Source organism: Sminthopsis crassicaudata, chromosome 1 (assembly GCF_048593235.1).
Source record: "Sminthopsis crassicaudata isolate SCR6 chromosome 1, ASM4859323v1, whole genome shotgun sequence".
Lineage (NCBI taxonomy): Eukaryota > Metazoa > Chordata > Mammalia > Dasyuromorphia > Dasyuridae > Sminthopsis > Sminthopsis crassicaudata.
The window spans coordinates 496,334,748-496,353,527 of NC_133617.1; the positions used below are offsets into that span (position 1 = coordinate 496,334,748).

An 18,780-nucleotide genomic window follows, 5' to 3' on the forward strand; every position below is an offset into this window, starting at 1 on the left:
TCCTTCCTTCCTTCCTTCCTTCCTTCCTTCCTTCCTTCCTTCCTTCCTTCCTTCCTTCCTTCCTTCCTTCCTTCCTTCCTTCCTTCCTTCCTTCCTTCCTTCCTTCCTTCCTTCCTTCCTTCCTTCCTTCCTTCCTTCCTTCCTTCCTTCCTTTTCATCTCTCCTGCAGAGATTCAATATTTCAATATCTTCAATATTTGATATTATTTTACTTATGACTACTTTTTTCTCTGTCCTGCCCCACTTTTTAGGTAACTTCTCTATCCTCATTCTTGTTTTTCTATTTAATTTATCTCTGTGCTGAGATGTGTGTGTACGTCTATAATTGTATTTGATCTTCATTTACCTAATTTAGTTGAAATATACTTTTCATCTTATTCATCACTATTATTCAGTAGTGATTTCCCTCCTCATCATAATGCCCTCTCTTCTTTTATATTTGACTTCTCTTAGGACAATTAAAACAAAACAAACAAACAAAAAAAAAAAAACCACCTAGAGATGTTCTATTATTTTAACTTTTCTCTATGACCCTTAAAATATGAGGGTTCTGTGAAGATATTTGTTTTTTATCCTCCTGTTAATAAGTAAATAATTCATCATCATATACCCACTTATATAAATCTATTTATCTTTCTATGTTTTTCTTGATGGTTCAATTTCTATTTCCAAATGTTTATTTAGTTCTTTCCTTTTCATCAAGAAAACTTTGAAATCTTCCATTCCATTAAAAGTACATTTTTTATGTAGAATGATACTTTTATCAGATAGGTTTATCATCAGTTGAAAACCTTTGTCTCTCACCTTTTTGAATCATATTCTAAGATTTCCTCTTATTTACAGTGGTAGTTGCTAAATCTTTTGTAATCTTTATTGTAAAGTATGTGGCTCTTAACTTCTTTTTGACTGCTTCTACTATATAATTTTTTTGACCTGGAATCTCTAGAATTTGCCCCCTGGGTGTTTTCATTTTGGGATTGCTTCCAAGAGATGACCAGTGGATTCTTTAAATTTTCTCTCTGCCTTCTTATTCTATTTCTGGGCAATTTCAATTAACAATTTACTAAAATAAGGTATGAAGACTTTTTAAATTGCAATTTTCAAATAGTCTACTCATTTGCTCCCCTCCTTTTATTTCTGATTTGTTTTGATATTTCTTGTTTTTTGTTTTTCATTATTTTCTGACTCGTCCATTGTAATTTTCAGGACATGGTGTTTTTGAATATATTTTCCCATGTTCTGTTCTCAGATGCTAATTTCCCTTGCTTTTTTCTCTCCTTAATTTTTCTATTCTATATCTCTCATTTCCTTAAAATACTATTGTCATCTTTGTGGCCAAGGGATTTTTTCTTCTGAAGCTTTCCATGTTCTTTCATGGACTTTACATGGTCCTTATCTTCTTCAGGTTTCATCTCCTGAGAGTCTCTCTAAGGTACTTCTTATGCTAATTATAGTTTTCATCGATTTACTCTTGATAAGGGAAGTGAGTGGAGGATGGAAAAATGAAGAATTGGGAAAGTGGCTGCTTGGATATAAACAGAATATGTGATAGGACCTTCCTGGTTCTAAGTAAAATGACCCTTGCTAGGTCCCTCCTTCAAGGAACTGTGGGGATACTCTGATTTCTGGCTTTGCCTAGGAATTCCTTCTTGTGATAAGAGTTCTCCTTGCTGTAGGCTCTGCCCGAGGTCATCTCCTAATTCTCCTAATGAACTCAAACGTTACTACCAAGCTGGGATTCAACCACAAGCTTCAAGAATTAGTTGAACTACATTTTATCCAGTTTCTTAGCCTTATCTTGGCTTGGACACTATTCCTCCCACAATTCCAATTCCCTGAGGCTAGTCATTTCTGCTAAAAATAGATCTGGGTTGAGAGTTTTGGGGAGACATCAATTTCACACATAAAACACCCTTAAACTGTTTCCCCTAAACCAAGTTTAGATAGCCATCCGTAATGTAAGAGGATCAAGGATCCCCATACTGGGCAGCACCCAAAGTAAAGAATTGTAAATCTCAGAGTGAGACTACTGGGACTACTTTTAAAGCTCCAGGTGTGGCTGGTTATATTCCTTTCTCTGAGTTTGACTCTTGACCTGCCCAGGCTTGTCTATCCCGGGATTTCAATGGGTCTCCAAGGAGTCCTTCTGTAGATTCCTGGGCTGGGTGAGAGAAATCTAGAGGTGATTATTTCCATCAAGTAGGAAAGATGCAAGGTACTTCAAATCCTCTGCACCCTAGCATGCCAACAATTCAGAATCCCCTTATAATCTAGTTTCCTCTCTATCCTAACAGATTCTCTTACTCTTTACAAAAGGTTTTCCATACCTTCTCTACTGTTCTCAAAGCCTCCTAAATTTCCCCCTCCTGCTTTTCTCTTGGATGATATTACTCCTAACTTAACTGACAAACTGAATCCTTTCAACATGAAATATTCTTTTGCTTTTTTCTTCATCTCCTTAATTCTTAACATTCATTCTTTTCTCCTTTCCTCTAATGTATAAAATTACATCTTTTACACCAACTTCCTTCATCTACTCACAGCTACTGCCTTCAGTCTTCATCTTTCTTCTATTGCAATAACCTCATAAATGGTCTTCCCACTTCAAAGTTTTACCCCCTCCAATCTATTCTCTACTGCTAAAGTGATTTTCCATAATTGCTAGAGCTTACCATCCCACTTTTCTTCCCAACCAACTCCTCTATTAGGGTGAAAGTTCCTTGCAAGTAGCAATTATTGCATTCATAATATTTGTATCCCCAGTTCTTAGCACAGTACCAGACACAGTTGTTTAATATGTACTTGTTGATTGATCACAGTTGAGCTTTGAGTGGAGAGAAGAAAGACTGATTAGAGCTAACAGCCATGACTATCCAGAAGCTATGAGTTGTGTGTATCTATATTTAAATATATGTAAGGAAAAGATATGGTTAAAACATTGGACTTCACAATTGGTTAATAATTCTTAAAGATGGATGAGGAACCTAGACAATATGGAAACTTGTCAGAGATGTCTGATTTTCTTATAATGGAATAGTAAAGGTAATTAAAGTTTAGAAGTTTATACTAGACTTTTGATAGGTTCTGAAGTTTTTCTTCCCAATTAAACCATATCTGGTGTTGTGAGTTTTATTGTATAGTGGTTCTTAGAACACTTGAGTGACTCTTTCAAAAAAGAGAAATGCATAGTAGTAAATGAATAACTTTTTTTTTTTCCCCAGGGAGAAGGCAAGTCTGAATATTTCTTAGGTTTAACTCCTGTGGGTGTGGTTGTCTACAAGAATAAGAAACTAGTAGGGAAATATTTCTGGTATGTATGACTTTACAATCTAATCTATAATAATGGCTGTCTACTACACATTATGTGTTTCTGAAGGGAATACTAGAAAATGAGCAGGTCCAAGCAGTAGCTGATAAATAACCTTATAAGTAAAGTGACAAGAAGAGATAGGTACATTGTTTTCTAATATACTTTATAAACTAAAAGGTTCATTTTTTTTTTCAATTTCCTTTTTCCTTCATAGAGAATGAACACCTTTCTGACAAGAATACCCTTGATGGTACTCTTGTATAGCACTTCCTGCCTTGGACCTTCCAGAATCCACATTTGGGACACAGCACTTCTCAAAACTTATAGTTTCGAATTGTGTGTAGAATGAAAAAGAATAGAAAATTATAGCCTCTGCATTATCTCTGCTGCTATATGTGGAATAGAGTTTCAGAGCTCTTTGGGTTTCAAGCTACTGAAAGGGGTATTCTTATAGGAACCGCTTAGTAGAAAATTTCTGGAATATCATCGATAGAAAGGAAAAACGGAAAGAATCAAGCATAAAATCAGGGGTGTAGAGGCTTGACAGCCTGAAAGAAGAGCAAAAACCTACAAACATAGGTGTTATCTATGCATTTATTGCTAGTTTCTTCAAGTTTTAGCCTTTGTATACTTCTTTAAACTGTTGTAACTTTAGTTCTTTATGATAAATTAAGATCTTTAAGATAAACAAGATAAACTAAATAAACTAAAAAAAGTCTCTGTTTTCTTTAGGCCACGAATTACAAAAGTCCACTTTAAAGAGACACAGTTTGAACTCAGAGTGCTGGGAAAAGATGTAAGTTTATGACTAAAACCAAGATGAAGGGGGGGTGGGTGAAGGTGGGGAGGGGTCTGCTGGGACCCAATTTAAAATGATCTGTGAAATAAAGCTGCTTTTACTTTGGGGGCGGGGAGAGGGAGTGGAATGTATATACATTGGCAGGTTTTCTTTAAGCAGAAAAACAGGAATAGTAGAAAATGTATAGGAAATTATAATGAACAATGGTCTTGCTCATTTTAGCAAAAAAAAAACAAACACCTTTGTATAACAGGGCAAATTAGAGATTAATTTTCTGTAGTAGAGTAATTTGTTCTTGATTTGGGGATGTAGAATATCAGGACACAGATGTATATAGAATACAAAGAAGACTAATTACACTCTAAAATATATTAATCAAGATAGAAGAGATGTCATATTTGATATTCTGAGGACTAGGTGGGAAATTTTAGAAATATAAAAGAGAATATAAGATTATAGTGGGAAAATGCTTGGCATATGCTTCTACTCTTAAGTGAACTCTTTCCAGATTATTCTTGTAATGGATACCTTGCTTGCCAGAATCTTAAAGTTTCATGCCTTGACAGGCAGGTAGTTTTAAGGAAACTGAGAAAAAGAATGTAAGGGTGTGAGAACTTCCTTTAATCATTACCTGAAAATAATGCATCCTTGAAGTGCAGTTATAGTAATCCATGTTTATGGGGTAGATGAAGGAAAACATGGTGTCAAGGTCTGTCCATCTGTATTTATTTTGTATTGATGTATAATGCAGTGCAAATTCTAATGAAATAAACTTGAAAATTTATTTTCTATTGAAATGCTTATTGTAACAAATGAGCATTGCCATTCATATATATATATGAGTACATATTATTTTATAAGTATGAAGAGATTAGAAGCAATCAGTGTATATTTTCCTTTTATCTAATTGATGACTTGATATCACCTTTTCTCCATCTCAGATATCTATTCCATATGACAAATATTTTTTAAAAGCAGAGAAAATATCAGCAAAATCAACAAATACATTAAGAAAAGATCTGATATTATTTGCAACATTCTACACACATCAGTCTCCCCACAGGATCTCTCTACCAAGGATCAGCTTATCTTATCTCTCTTCATTGAAGTCAAACATATTCTTTATAAATTAACAACATTCATCTTTGATTATTTTATGGTCAATTTTTTCTATATTCATAGAATATTGATTTTTTTTAGCTCTGTTTATTCACTTTGTAACAGCTTATGTAAGTCTTTGTACATTTCTTTGAATTATCATGTTTTCTTTCTTATAGCACAGTATTGCTTCATTTCATTTATGTACCACAATTTATTTGTTTAGTCCTAATCCAACCAATTGGTACCACATAATTTCCATATTGTCACCTAGTACAAAAACTGCTACCATAATTTTTTTTTTATAAACTTAATGTGTTTTTTGTTTTGTAAGTCGTTTAAATGAGACACATACCTAACAATAGAAAGTAAAAGAATTGAACTTCAAGCCACTTAATTTGCCTAATATCAAATTGTTTCTTAGAATGCTTATTATCAATAGCTATTAATATAACTAATAAGAGTAATAAAATCTTTTAGACAACCTAATTTTAAAAGGTAAAAACAATCTAAATTTTAAAAAAACTCAACATTGAAATCACTACAAAATCAGAAGATAAAAAAAGCATTATAAGAAGCTACTATGTTCAATAACATGCTATCAGAATTGAGAACAGCTTTAAAAACATAATACCAAAGCTAACTGAACATCAATATAAATTTTAAATAATCCAATCCAGTAAAATAAATTGAATTAGCTATAAGAGAATTACCAAAGGAAAATGTCCTGGGCTAGATTTATTTACATGACAATGATGTCAATTTTTTTTTAAAGTTAATAATACCTATATTACACATATTCTCAAAAATTAAAAAAGAAAGCAAGGAGCATCACATAATAATGATTCCTCTGTAATCTGATAGTAGCAATAAAATCCTGTGGTAAAAACTAGTTATTCTAAATTGAAAGTACTAATGCTGAGGAAGAAAAGAGTTTGTATTTTTGTACCAGAACCCTTTCCATTTCCAGTGAACATTTCAATAAGTTGTTAAGGTTACATCATCATAAATTTTATAATTACAGAATCATATAAGAGAACGTAACATTTTGAGTATCAGCCATTTGAGAGATGCTAGATCCAATCCCCATAAAAGTTGGGGGAGAGACCATTATGTAGTAAAATCTATAAATTAAAGCTGTAAAATCCCAGTCCTCTTCAAGTAGTACACCCAAGCAAAAAATCCAGAGGAACTATGATCGATAATATGCTACCAGAACTGAGAACATCTTGAAAAATATACCTAGAACCTGGTTTATCCTTGGATTGTCTACTTCTTTAGTGGGCCCAGGTGTCAATAGTATAGATTGTGAAAGTAGGATTAGAAAAAGAACCTCTTTTTGATAAAGGCCTTATTTCTAAAATATGTAGACTCAAATTTATAAGAACGCAAGCCATTCTCCAATTGATATATGGTCAAAGGATATGAACAGAAAATTTTCAGATGAAATTGAAACTATTTCTAGTCATATGAAAAGGTGCTTTAATTCACTATTGATCAGAGAAATGCAAATTATGACAACTCTGAGATACCACTACACACCTCTCAGATTAGCTAAAATGACAGGAAAAAAATAATGACAAATGTTGGAGGAGATGGGGGAAAACTGGGACACTAATACATTGTTGGTAGAGTTGTGAATTGATTCAACTGTTCTGGAGAGTAATTTGGAACTATGCCCAAAGGGCAGTGTTTCTTCTGGACTTATATCCAGAAGAGATCTTAAAGGAGGGAAAGGGATCCACATATGCAAAAATGTTTGTGGCAAGAAACTGGAAATTGAATGGATGCCCATCAATTGGAGAATGACTGAATAAGTTATGGTATATGGTTGTTATGGAATATTATTGTTCTATAAGAAATGATCAGGAGGATGATTACAGAGCAGCCTGGAGAGACTTACATGAACTGATGCTGAGTGAAATGAGCAGAATCAGAAGATCATTGTACATGGCAACAAGAAGATTATACGATGATCAATTCTGATGGATGTGGCTCTCTTCAACAATGAGATAATTCAGACCAGTTCCAATGATCTTGTGATGAAGAGAGCCATATACACCCGAGAGAGGACTGTGGGAACTGAGTGTAGATCACAACATAACATTTTCACTCTTTTTGTTGTTGTTTGCTTTCATTTTATTTTCTTTTTCATTTTTTTCCTTTGATCTAATTTTTTTTGTGCAGCAAGATAATTGTATAAATATGTATATACATGTTGGATTTAACATATAATTTTAACATGTTTAACATATATTGGATTACTTGCCATCTAGGGGAGGGGTGGGGAGAAGGAGGGAAATTTGGAACACAAGGTTTTGCAAAGGTTAATATTAAAAAATTATCCATTCATATTTTGAAAATAAAAAACTTTAATAAAAAAAAGAAAAGAAAGAAAAAGAACTTCTTCTGAAAAACAGGCTCTTATTGGACCAAGAATTCTAGGGAAGGAGGGGAGGAGAAGGAAATAAATATTTATAATGCCTAGTTTTTGTCAGACAGTATGCTTAAGAGCCTTACAAATATCCTATTTTATCCTCACAACAAACCTGCTAGATAGGTATGATTATCTCTATTTCCCAGTTGAGAAAACTAAGACAGAGATTAAATAATTTGCCCAATTTCACACAATAAGTATCTGAGGCTGGATTTGAACTTTCTGATTCTATGCCCAGCATTTTAATTACTGCACCTCAGTTCCTGTGTCTGGTATGACAGAGGTGCCTGGAAGCCAAGTCTCCTATGCTGAGAATTCTCCCTTTCCATCTCTTCCTCCAGCCTATCTTCAAGTTCCAGCTAAAGTTTCAACTACTACCAAAAGTAGTTCTTAATTCTCTTTAAGGCTAGTGACTTCCTCCATTTGTTACCTCCAATTTATTACAATTGTTTTCATGTTGTCTCTCCTATTATAATGACTTGAGCTACTTGAGAGCAGGAATAGCTTTTCATTTATATTGCCTTTTATTATATGCCCAGCACATAGCACAGTACCTTGCTTAATGAATTTTTTTCTTCTTTTAATTAATGTTTTATTTTTCCCCCAATTAGACTTTAAAAAGTAATTTAACACTAGTTTAAATTTGAGTTCCAAATTTCTTTCTCCCTTCTTTCACTTCCCCCTCAGTCATCTAAAATATATTTCCATTTTAACTGTGTTTGAAAGAAAACACAGATTAAAAGAAAAGGAAAGGAAAGGAAAGGAAAATATGATTTAATTTGCATTCAGATTCCATCAGTTCAAAAAAATAAAAAAAAATTCTATCATCAGTTCATTCTTTGCAGATGGATAGCATTTTTCATCATAGATCCTTCAGATTTGTCTTGAATCATTGTATTACTGAGAATAATTAAGCCATTCACAGCTGATCATCATACAATATTGCTATTACTGCATACAGTATTCTCCTGATTCTGCTCGGTTCACTTTGCATAGGTTTGAATCAGTATGCAATTTAACCAAAATTATATTAGTGTCACATTCACATGCCTTTTTCCTTTTTCCTTTTTCTTGGTTGTAATTCCTAGCTCTTTTGCTCTTCTAAACATCATATTTCAATGAATTACTTTCTTTGTACCTTCTTTTCCATTTGGCTAATTCTACTTTTTAAGGAGTTCTTCTCAAGGAATTTTTTGCTTCCTTTATCAAGTTGTTCACTCTTTTTTCATGATTTTCTTAAATCACTCTCATATCTTTTCCCAATTTTATATCTAGCTCACTTACTTGCTTTTTAAAATCCCTTTTGAGTTCTTCTCAGAGACCAATTCATTATTTCTATGTTCTGGTCTATAAGCAGCCACAAGCACTCTTCTCAGCCTTAGAATTGTCACCAGAGTCCCAGTTCCCCAGAAGCTGCAAGCTCCAGTGGTCTTTCTTGCCCTGGGACTGAGACCTAAGTCTGTGATCTAGATCCAGATATGGATGATGCAACAGAATCCTGACCTCAGTGCCTACAAAGGGATTCCTATAATCTTCTGACCAGTTCTTTGACCCCCCCCCCTTATTATTTATGGATTGAGAGATCCATTGCCACTGTCCCCGCAGATTTCAGTTGTCTCCCAAGGCTGGGAAGTTATGGACTTCATTCCACTTTTGCCCTGGTGCAACAGATCTTTTCTTCTGACCTTCTAAGTTGTCTTGAGCTGGAAAATTGTTTCACAATGTTCTTTTGTGTGTTCTGCTTCAAATTTTGTTTTGAGGCATTGAAGTTTTTTGGAGGGGCTTTGGGATAGCTCAGATGAGCCCCTGCTTTTTTTTCTACCCTATTGGCTGTACTTTAATGAATTCTTTTTACTGACTGATGTGAATCTAGGATGCCAGAATTACAAAGGACACTGAAAGCTTCAAGCTACCTAAGAGGGAACTTGTAGTGATAGAAGGAAAGAGGGACAGGCAAAGTTGCTCTCCCTAGTGATCTACTGTTAGGTAGAGGATAAAATAAATGCAATTTTTCTCCTTCCTCTCTACATGGCATTTGGCATAAAAAAAGATGTTACCCATTCATAGACTATAGAATATAAATGTCTGAAAAGACAGTGACTGGACCTTAAAATATTTGTAGAAAAACTCTACAATTTCTCTCTCTTCCAGGAAAACATTTTAAATGACCTAAAATTGTTCTGAATAATGTAACAGTCAACTAAAGCCAAGTACCAATTAAGTGAGATAGATAGTAGAAAGGGAGATAATTAAGCCTAAACTGACTGATTGGAATGCTTAGCCCAGATAAATATTTGTTTGGTGGTTGTTAAGTAAAGAATACTCATCATCTGTTTCCCAATTTAGTTACTGGAGTTAAAGCTTATCAGGAAACCCTGCTAATCTAGAATCTAGGCACCAGTCTTGGCCTGGTAAGAGAAACAATTATTTAAGGGGAGAATCTGTTGAAATTAGAGATAGATATGGTGTGATCTATAAGCAATAGTTACTTATGGAGAAGATGCTTTCATGAAGGCTCTTCTATGGTAGAAACTACCAAAAGTGTGCTTTTCCCTTTGGAGCCCACATACATAAAAGGCTAAGACCACCAAGAACTGGAATTGTGACCATGGAAACTGTGAAATCATCACTGCCTTAAGAGAAAACCCATTACAAGAAAAATTCTCATTCTTTTTATTTTTTTAGCAGAAAGTAGCACACAAAGGTCACAAATGGATTAAGATATTGATTTCGTCAGATTCTTGCCTGTGCAGTGTTTTGTGCTGGAAAAGAACAAGTGAAATAATTTATTTTTCCAAAAACATTTAGTAATTGAAGTGAAAGTACATAGATTTTTGTGACCTGAGAAAAATCAGCATCATCTTGTAACTTATAATCTTCTTCCCTCCTACTCTTTACCCCAATATTCTTGTTAGGAAATGAATTTCCAGGGGAAAAAAAAGTTTTTTGTTTTTAAACACTTAAAAAACAAACAAACAAACAAAATCATCCTTTTAAAATTTTACCTAGAACCTCACACAAAGAAAAATTAAATAAGAGAAAGAATAACAGAATTAATCATTTTCTTACCTATTTTCTCTATATGAATATATAGTGATTTGAGAATGCTCTTTCATCCCTATTTTCATACCCCTCTTTTTTTTTCTATTTGTTCCTTAAGATGTTTTTTTCTGTGTTAGAAACCCAAGGTACTCAAGAAAGCTAGGGGACTTGTCTGTATTGTTTAGATATTTTTTTCTTTTTAATTTATCTTACTTTGTTCTAGGAATAAAAAAATCCTTATATATTTTCTAAGAAGTGGGATAAGAAAGGTTGGGAAAGAAAAATCTACCAATATCACTTAACTGTATAGACCTTTAATAAGTAATTTTGCCTTTCTGTTCATTAATTTTATTGTCAATAAAATGGGGATTGAATTAGACAGTTTTCCTATTACCTTCCTGGTCTGAATAAAAGAATCCATGACTATGGTGATAAAAAAAAAAAAATTACATTTTTTTCCATAATAGGTACCACAAAATTGTATCAGCATAAACATCACAGTATTTCAATTAACTTTTACATTCACAATTATCATTATTTATCTTACTGAAGAATTTGCTAATAAATTTTTTTTCAGGTTTGGAAAATCATCAAGATTTGTTAAAGCATAGTAGGGAATAATATTTATACTATCAAGTATTCTTTATTTCATTTGAGTATTTTGCAACAAAGCAGACTTTCCTGTAGAATTAAAATTTTGCATGACGAGTAATTCTTATTGTCTTTTATTTCAGTGCAATGAAACTTCATTCTTTTTTGAAGCCCCAAGTAAAAGCACTTGCAAACATCTCTGGAAGGGCTGTGTTGAACATCACACATTCTTTAGGTAAAAGTTTTATTCATTGTGATAATCTAATCAAAGGAACATTTTCAAGAAAATATTCATAATTTTGAGGAAGAATCATTACTATTTCTCAAAAATCTTTATTCCCCTTCATGTTGTCTTTCAAACTTATATAAATACAGGCAAATATAAAATATACATACAAGCTTACATGTTAATCATAAATCATGTACATGTTGAAAAATGGTCAATATTATAATCTAAATGACATATCATCATCCCAAACTTTGATATCTCTGTTAATATTTAATCATTGTTCATCTCTGTCTAGGAGGACTTTTTTTTTGAGTAAATGTTTTAAAGTATATTACATACACGTGGATCTTTAAAAAGAAAAATTATCAGACTCTCATAATCTGAGTTAGGAAAATGATGTAGCATAAAATAACAATGTTTTGAAGGCACTTCAGAATGATATTTCTGTTCCGTTTTATAAGCAAGTAAAAACTGTTTTTCCAAAGTAAAATACAAGTGTGCTTAATTGCAGTTTTGAAAAAGTCAACTGATTCTAGGAGAATCTTAAAACTGAGAATATATATTCTTTTAAAAGCTTATGCATTCAAATCTCAATCTAAGAAAACAGAACTATATATTTAATTACTCAAATAAAATGTTATTCTATAATTATCTGGATATTTTGATTAAATAATGATGTCTATTTTGCTTTATTTTCAAAATCACTTAGAATACCAGAGAATGAATCAAATTCTTTGTCAAGAAAACTCAGCAAGTTTGGTTCCATGAGTTATAAACACCGATACAGGTAAGTGTTTAATACATATATGTATATATATGTTGCATACACAATCAAGTCATGTATATAAATATTTATGTCAATGTCTTCATATAGAGTTATACTTGCAAAAGAAAGAACTAATTGAGCTATGTATTTGATACTATATAGTTTTCATATGTGTCTATCTGTAGATATTCAGAATACTTATATTTACATCTGTGTAAATTAATATAGCATACCCCCAAGTAACTCCTGTTAACTTATAAATAAATGGTTTGTTGTTTAGAATGTTCACTCATGCTGAGAAAATCATTAGTATTTCCAGTATTTGAATTTGAAAATAAGTATGAGAATACATATACATATATTGGTAGAATAGTTCTTCTTAAGATTTGTAGGGATAATTCTAGGTTTTTCCTTTGGAAAGCCACAAAGTCAAAATCTCTTTCTAGAAATCAGGACTTAATCCATTATTATGTTAAATAACTGTGGTGAAGTTGAGGAACCAAGACTCAGTCTCAGAGTGGTATTTTTAAATGCATAAAATAAAATGCACAGGATTAAAAAATATATTACTATATAATAAATAATAAAAATTATTACTATAGTTATCTACCTATATCTATATCTATATGTTATAGGAATTTCCAGAAGCCAAGATGGTGTAGTAAGCACTAGTAAACATATTCATCTCCAAATAACTATAAAATAATGCCTTAAAATGAATCTTGTAACAGCAGAACCAACAAAAAGATGGAGTAAAACCATTTTGTAGTCCAAAACATCTTGGAAATTCTGCATGAAAAGTTGAACTTGCTAGGAAAGGGGGAGTTCTCCAAGGCATCCAGTATCCTGGCAAGCCAGCAGCAGACCCTGCCTCAGCAAGCCAATGTGAGACTCTGAGCCCCAGCCCAGGTCACTTTAAAAAACTTAAAAAAAAAAAAAAAAAAAGTTTAAAAAAAAAAAATGTGACTCAGGGCAGCTAGGTGGCGCAGTGGATAGAGCACCAACCTTGAATTCAGGAGGACCCGAGTTCAAATGTGATCTCAGACACTTAACACTTCCTAGCTGTGTGACCCTGGGCAAGTCACTTAACCCCGGCCTCAGGAAAAGAAAAAAAAAAAAAAAAAAGTAACTCCTGCTCCAAAGCAGAAGAGAGTACTTATCAGATCTCTAGAAGCTTTGAACAGTGTATCCTCCAGCCTGGAAACAGAGGCCTACTTTAACAAAACAGTTAAAAGCTGAGTAATAGACTGGGAAAGTGAGTAAATAACAGAAAAAGATTCTGGCCATAGAAAGTTATTATTGGTGAGAAGATCAAAACTCATACTTAGGAGATAAAAGTCAAAGTTCCTAAATCCAATGCCTCCAAGAAAAATAAGATTGGTCTCAAGCTATGAAAGATTCAAAAAAGATTTTGAAAATAAAGAGAAATGGAGAAAAAATTGAGATTAGAGGGATGCAAAAGAAAATAGAAAAAGCTATGAGAAGAATGCTGTAAAAAGCAAAAATGACCAATGGGAAAGGAGGCACAAAAAGAAAATAATTCTTTGAAAATTAGAATTAAACAAATAGAAGCTAATGACTTTATGAAAAATCAAGAGAATAAAACAAAACCAAAAGAATGAAAAAAATTAGAAAAGAATGTGAAATATCTCAATGGAAAAACAACTGACCTGGAAAATAGATTTAGGAGAAACAATTTAAAAATTATTGGTCTACTTGAAAGCCATGATCTGAAAAAGAGTCTACATATCATCTTTCAAGAAATTATCAAGGAAAACTGTTCTGATATTCTAACTATAGGGTAATTATAGCCAAATTCCAGAACTCTAAGGTCAAGGAGAAAATATTGCAAACATCCAGAAAGAAGTGGAGCCACAATCGAAATAACATAAGATTTAGCAGCATCTCCATTAAAGGATCTGAAGGATCTGCTAGAGAGCAGCAGAGCTAGGATTACAACTAAGAATCATCTCCCCAGTAAAACTGCATATAATCCTTAGGGGGAAAATATGGGAATTCAATAGAATAGATTATTTCAAGCATTTATCATTTAAAAATCAGTGTTGAACAGAATTTGATTTTCATTTTTTTTTCCCCTGAGACAATTGTGGTTAAGTGAGTTGCTGCAGGGTCACACAGCTAGCAATTGTTAAGTGCCTGAGGTCATATTTGAACTCAAGTCCTGCTGACTTCAGGGTTAGTTCTTTATTCACTATGCCACTTAGCTGTCTCAGAATTTGATTTTCAAATGCAGGATTCAGAAAAAGCAGTAAGAGGTAATCAGGAAAGGAGTTATCATAAGGGACTTAACAAGATTTATGTTTACATTCTTACATGGGATGATGATACTTGTAACTCATAAAAACTTTCTTATTGTTGTGGCAGTTAGATGGAGTATATATAGATAGAAGTCACAAATATGAGTTGAATATTAAGGGATAATATCTTTAAAAAGCAGGGGGAGGGGGTGAAAGAGGAATGTATTGGGATAAAAGGAAAGAAAGAGATAGAATGGTATAAATTAACTGCTATAAAAGAGGCAAGAAAAAGCTTTTTCAGTGGAAGGGAAGAGAGTAAATGAACCTTACTCTCAGAAGAATTGGCTCAAAGAGAAAATAATCTGCACACTAATTATAGGTATAAAAAAAATCTCTCTTACCCTGCTGGAAAGTAGGACGGGAAGGGTGATAAAAGTGAAGGCATATGGGGGGGGGGTAGTCAGAAGCAAAACACTTTTGAGGAGGGACAAGGTGAAAGAAAAAAAAGATTAGAATAAACGGGAAATACAGTTAGCAACAGTAATTGTGAAAATAATTTTGAAGCAAGTTTCTCTGATGAAAGCTTTACTTCTCAGATACATAAGTAACTGAGTTAAATTTATTAAAAACAAAAATAATAGCCATTTCCCAATTGATAAATGATCAAAAGATATGAACTATGCACAAATGGCTAAAAAATTTATGCATACCTTTTGATCTAACATCTACTAGACATGAATCCCAAAAGCAATTAAAAAATAAAAAGGAAAAGGAACTATATGTACCAAAAAATAAACAAACAAATAAGTGTGTGTGTGTATGTGTATGTGTATGTATTAATAGTAGCACTTTTCTTAGGACAAAGAATTAGGAAATGAGAAAAGGCCCATCAATTGGGGAATGGTGGAATAAATTGTGGTATGTGATTTGATGAAATATTGTTATTTTATAAGAAATGAGGAGGAGGATGCTCTCAGAAAAATCTGGAGATTCCTCCATGAACTATGAACAAACTGAAATGTACTATGTACAATATAATAGCTGGGATGATAAGCAATATAATGATCTAAAACTACTCTAAAGGACTTATGCCAAAAAATGCTATCCAGAGCAGAGAAAGAACTGATTATGCCAGAGTACAGAGTGACGCATACTCTTTTTTTTTTTTACTTTATATTTCTTGAGGGTTTTTTGAGGGAGATTTATATTTTTTTTCTCAACATGATTTTCATGAAAATATTTTGCATAATTTCACATGTGCCTTTTTAATGGGGTATGGGTAGGGAGGACAGGAGAGACTCTGGAACCCAAAGTTTTAAAAACAATTGTAGGGGCAGCTGGATAGTACAGTGGATAGGGCACCAGCCCTGAAGTCAGGAGGACCTGAGTTCAAATTTGATATCAGATACTTAATACTTCCTAGCTGTGTGACCCTGGGTAAGTCACTTAACCCCAATTGCCTCAGCAAAAAGAAAAAAAAAGAAAAAATGTAAAAAAAAATTGTTTTACATGTAACTAGGGAAAATAAAAATAATAAATAAATAAATAAAAAGACTTAGGGCAGAACAGGATTCCTCCTGGGGCATCCTGAGAAGATCTGAAGAAAGATCCCAGGGAAATCTAGGGTCTGAGTCTGGGAAGATTGAAGGAATATTTACACATAATGAACACCAGACTGTTCTTCTGAAACTCCACCCTGGGTGAAAAGGAACTAGCCCACCAATAAGTGCAGAAGCAGTGGGACAGAAAAGATGCTGGCTTTGGGCACTGACGGAAGGATAGAGTTCTTCGTTTGAGGTTTCAAGCCAGAGAGGAGCACTGACGTGAAAGATGTGAAACCAGAGGTAGCATGCTCTAATAAGTTTTCATTTTTTTTTTTTAAATGAGCAGGCAAGCAAGAAAGAACCCAGTCATAGAAAGTTACTGTGGGAATAAGGAAGACCAGGGTTCATATTCATAAGAGGACATGAAAAAAAAAAAAAAAAAAGCCACTCCTACTCCAAAGAATAACATTAAGTGGCTATCTGCCCAGAAAAAAAAATTAAAGAACTTAAAAAAGATTTTAAAAATAAAAATGAAAGATATTGAGAAAAAACTAAAGTTAACTAAACTAAAAAGAAAGAAAAAGAAAAAGAACCATCCAAGAAAAACAAGATTATGAAAAGAAAGTCAATTAACTAGAAAAAAAAGAGACATAGAGTCTTAAAAAAGAAAATGATTATTTGAAAATTAGAATTGGGCGAGGGGAAGCCAGAGAAGGTATAAGAAACCAGGAAATAACAAAACAAAATATAAAAAATGAAAAAATATAAGAGAATATGAAGCATAAGAAAAATAACAAATCTGGAGAACAAGAAGAGAAAGCATAAGAATGATTGGATTACCTGAAAGTTGTGACCAAAAAAAGAATGTTGACACAATGATATAAGAAATAATCAGAGAAAATTATCCTGACATGATAGAACAAAAGGGGAAAGTAGAAATAGAAAAAACTTCAAGGTGATTCTACAAGCAAAATAATAGAAACATTATTGCTAAATTTCAAAATTCACAGATCAAAGAGAAAATTTTACAAGAAACAACAACAACAAAACAGTTCAAATATGCTGAAGCTACGATTAAAGTTGTACAGGATTTATCTACACCTAAAATAAAAAACTGGAATATTATATACCGACAATCAAAAAACTTAGGCCTGTGGTCAAAAATATTATATCCAGCAAAATTCAGTATATTTGAAGGGGGAAAAAGTGGACATTCATTTATTTCAGGATTTTTTTTCTCAAACAAACCTAAACTCAATAGAAAATTTTACATAGAAGAGCCAAGCTCAAAGACTAATTTCAAAGGGCTCAAGAAGGATGAACTGATTATTTAAACATGGAAATGTAAACCATATGTTTAAGATTAACATTAGTAACTAGGTATTCCAAAAGAAAGATTGGGGCAGAGGGTTCTTTTTCCCACTGAATAATGTTTCTTTTACGTTATTTTTTTCCTTCATTTTCCCCTTTGGCTTGTTCAGAAAAATAAAGGGTAATTTAAAAATAATAATAATACATGAAATAATACTGAGATTGAAGTTAAAATCCTAAATTGCCCAGGACTAAACAACAAACAAGTATCTGTAGTTGGATTTGAAAATGCTGTAATGAATAATAGTATTTAACCTGAAGTCAGGAGAAAGAATTCAAATTTGGTTCCATATTTAATAGCTGTACAGTTCTGGGCAAATTATTTAACCATTGTCCACCCAAGTTTCCTCATCTTTAAAATACGAATTATAATAATAGGAACTTACTTTCAAAGTTATTGTAAGGATTAAATGGCAGACTATTTGTAAAGCACTTAGTGAACATGAAAGCTCTATATAAATGCCATCTGCTAATAAGATGAATGTTTTTGGACTTCAGCAAAAAAAAAAAAAAAAAGCATTCTAATTACATGATGAACTTATGTGTGATTAATTTCATTTGCTATTCTTACTCTTCACCATGTCTGAGTTCAAAGTAGGTTCCAGAGCCATGTCTTTTGCTCTTCCTTGGCTCAATACCAAGCCCAGTTGAGGGTGGCACAGGGCCAAACAAAGAGCCAAAACAAAAGCACTTTGAATAAAACATTTGGGGATGCTTTGCACCTTGCCACATAAGTGAAAGCAAAAATGAGTCAAAAAGCCCCACAGGGAAAAGTCAAATAGACTCAATTCTTTTTTTTTTTTTTTTAAGCTTTAGAATTAGAATTAAAACTTCATCTCTTCTGAAACAAAATCCTTATTCAGTGACTCCTACTAACATTTAGTAAACCTCTATGCCTGCCAGAAGCCTTTCACTATACCAAATGTAAATCCTTCTAGAATTTGTTTGCTTTTTATACTGTCCTAGTAGAATCAAATAATAGTTGCCATTTCTCATGAGCATCTAGTATAGTTAAATCAGCCTTCACCCCTCTGTACTTCAGACTTTACAGATGTTTTGAATTTTTTTTTTTTTTAGTTTTGTTTATATTCATCAAAATGTCACATTTTTAAATGACAGGACAGCCTTACAAATGAGCCGAGATCTTTCTGTTTCTCTCCCCCGGCCAAATCAGAAGGTGGAAAGAAGTCGAAGCAAGACTTACCCTAAGAGAATAGCACAAATACAGCCATCAGGTGAGTGGCAAATACCCACGGGTATTTTGTGTACCCCAGTACTCTTCAGTAACAATTCTCACTGATATTCTAGTTGTAAATTCATAATTATCATATAGTT

The 18,780-nt window shown here is 32.9% G+C and overlaps 1 protein-coding gene across 1 annotated transcript in view; it reads left to right on the forward strand.

Moving 5' to 3' along the window:
• LOC141550620 (band 4.1-like protein 4A) overlaps positions 1 to 18,780 on the forward strand; it is a 158,278-nt gene that overhangs the window by 90,888 nt on the left and 48,610 nt on the right. Inside the window, exons 8-12 of the mRNA XM_074281448.1 lie at positions 3,222 to 3,310; positions 4,043 to 4,106; positions 11,421 to 11,512; positions 12,216 to 12,293; positions 18,565 to 18,680. Coding sequence (XP_074137549.1) covers positions 3,222 to 3,310; positions 4,043 to 4,106; positions 11,421 to 11,512; positions 12,216 to 12,293; positions 18,565 to 18,680 — 439 coding nt within the window. The remainder of the gene's footprint in view (positions 1 to 3,221; positions 3,311 to 4,042; positions 4,107 to 11,420; positions 11,513 to 12,215; positions 12,294 to 18,564; positions 18,681 to 18,780) is intronic.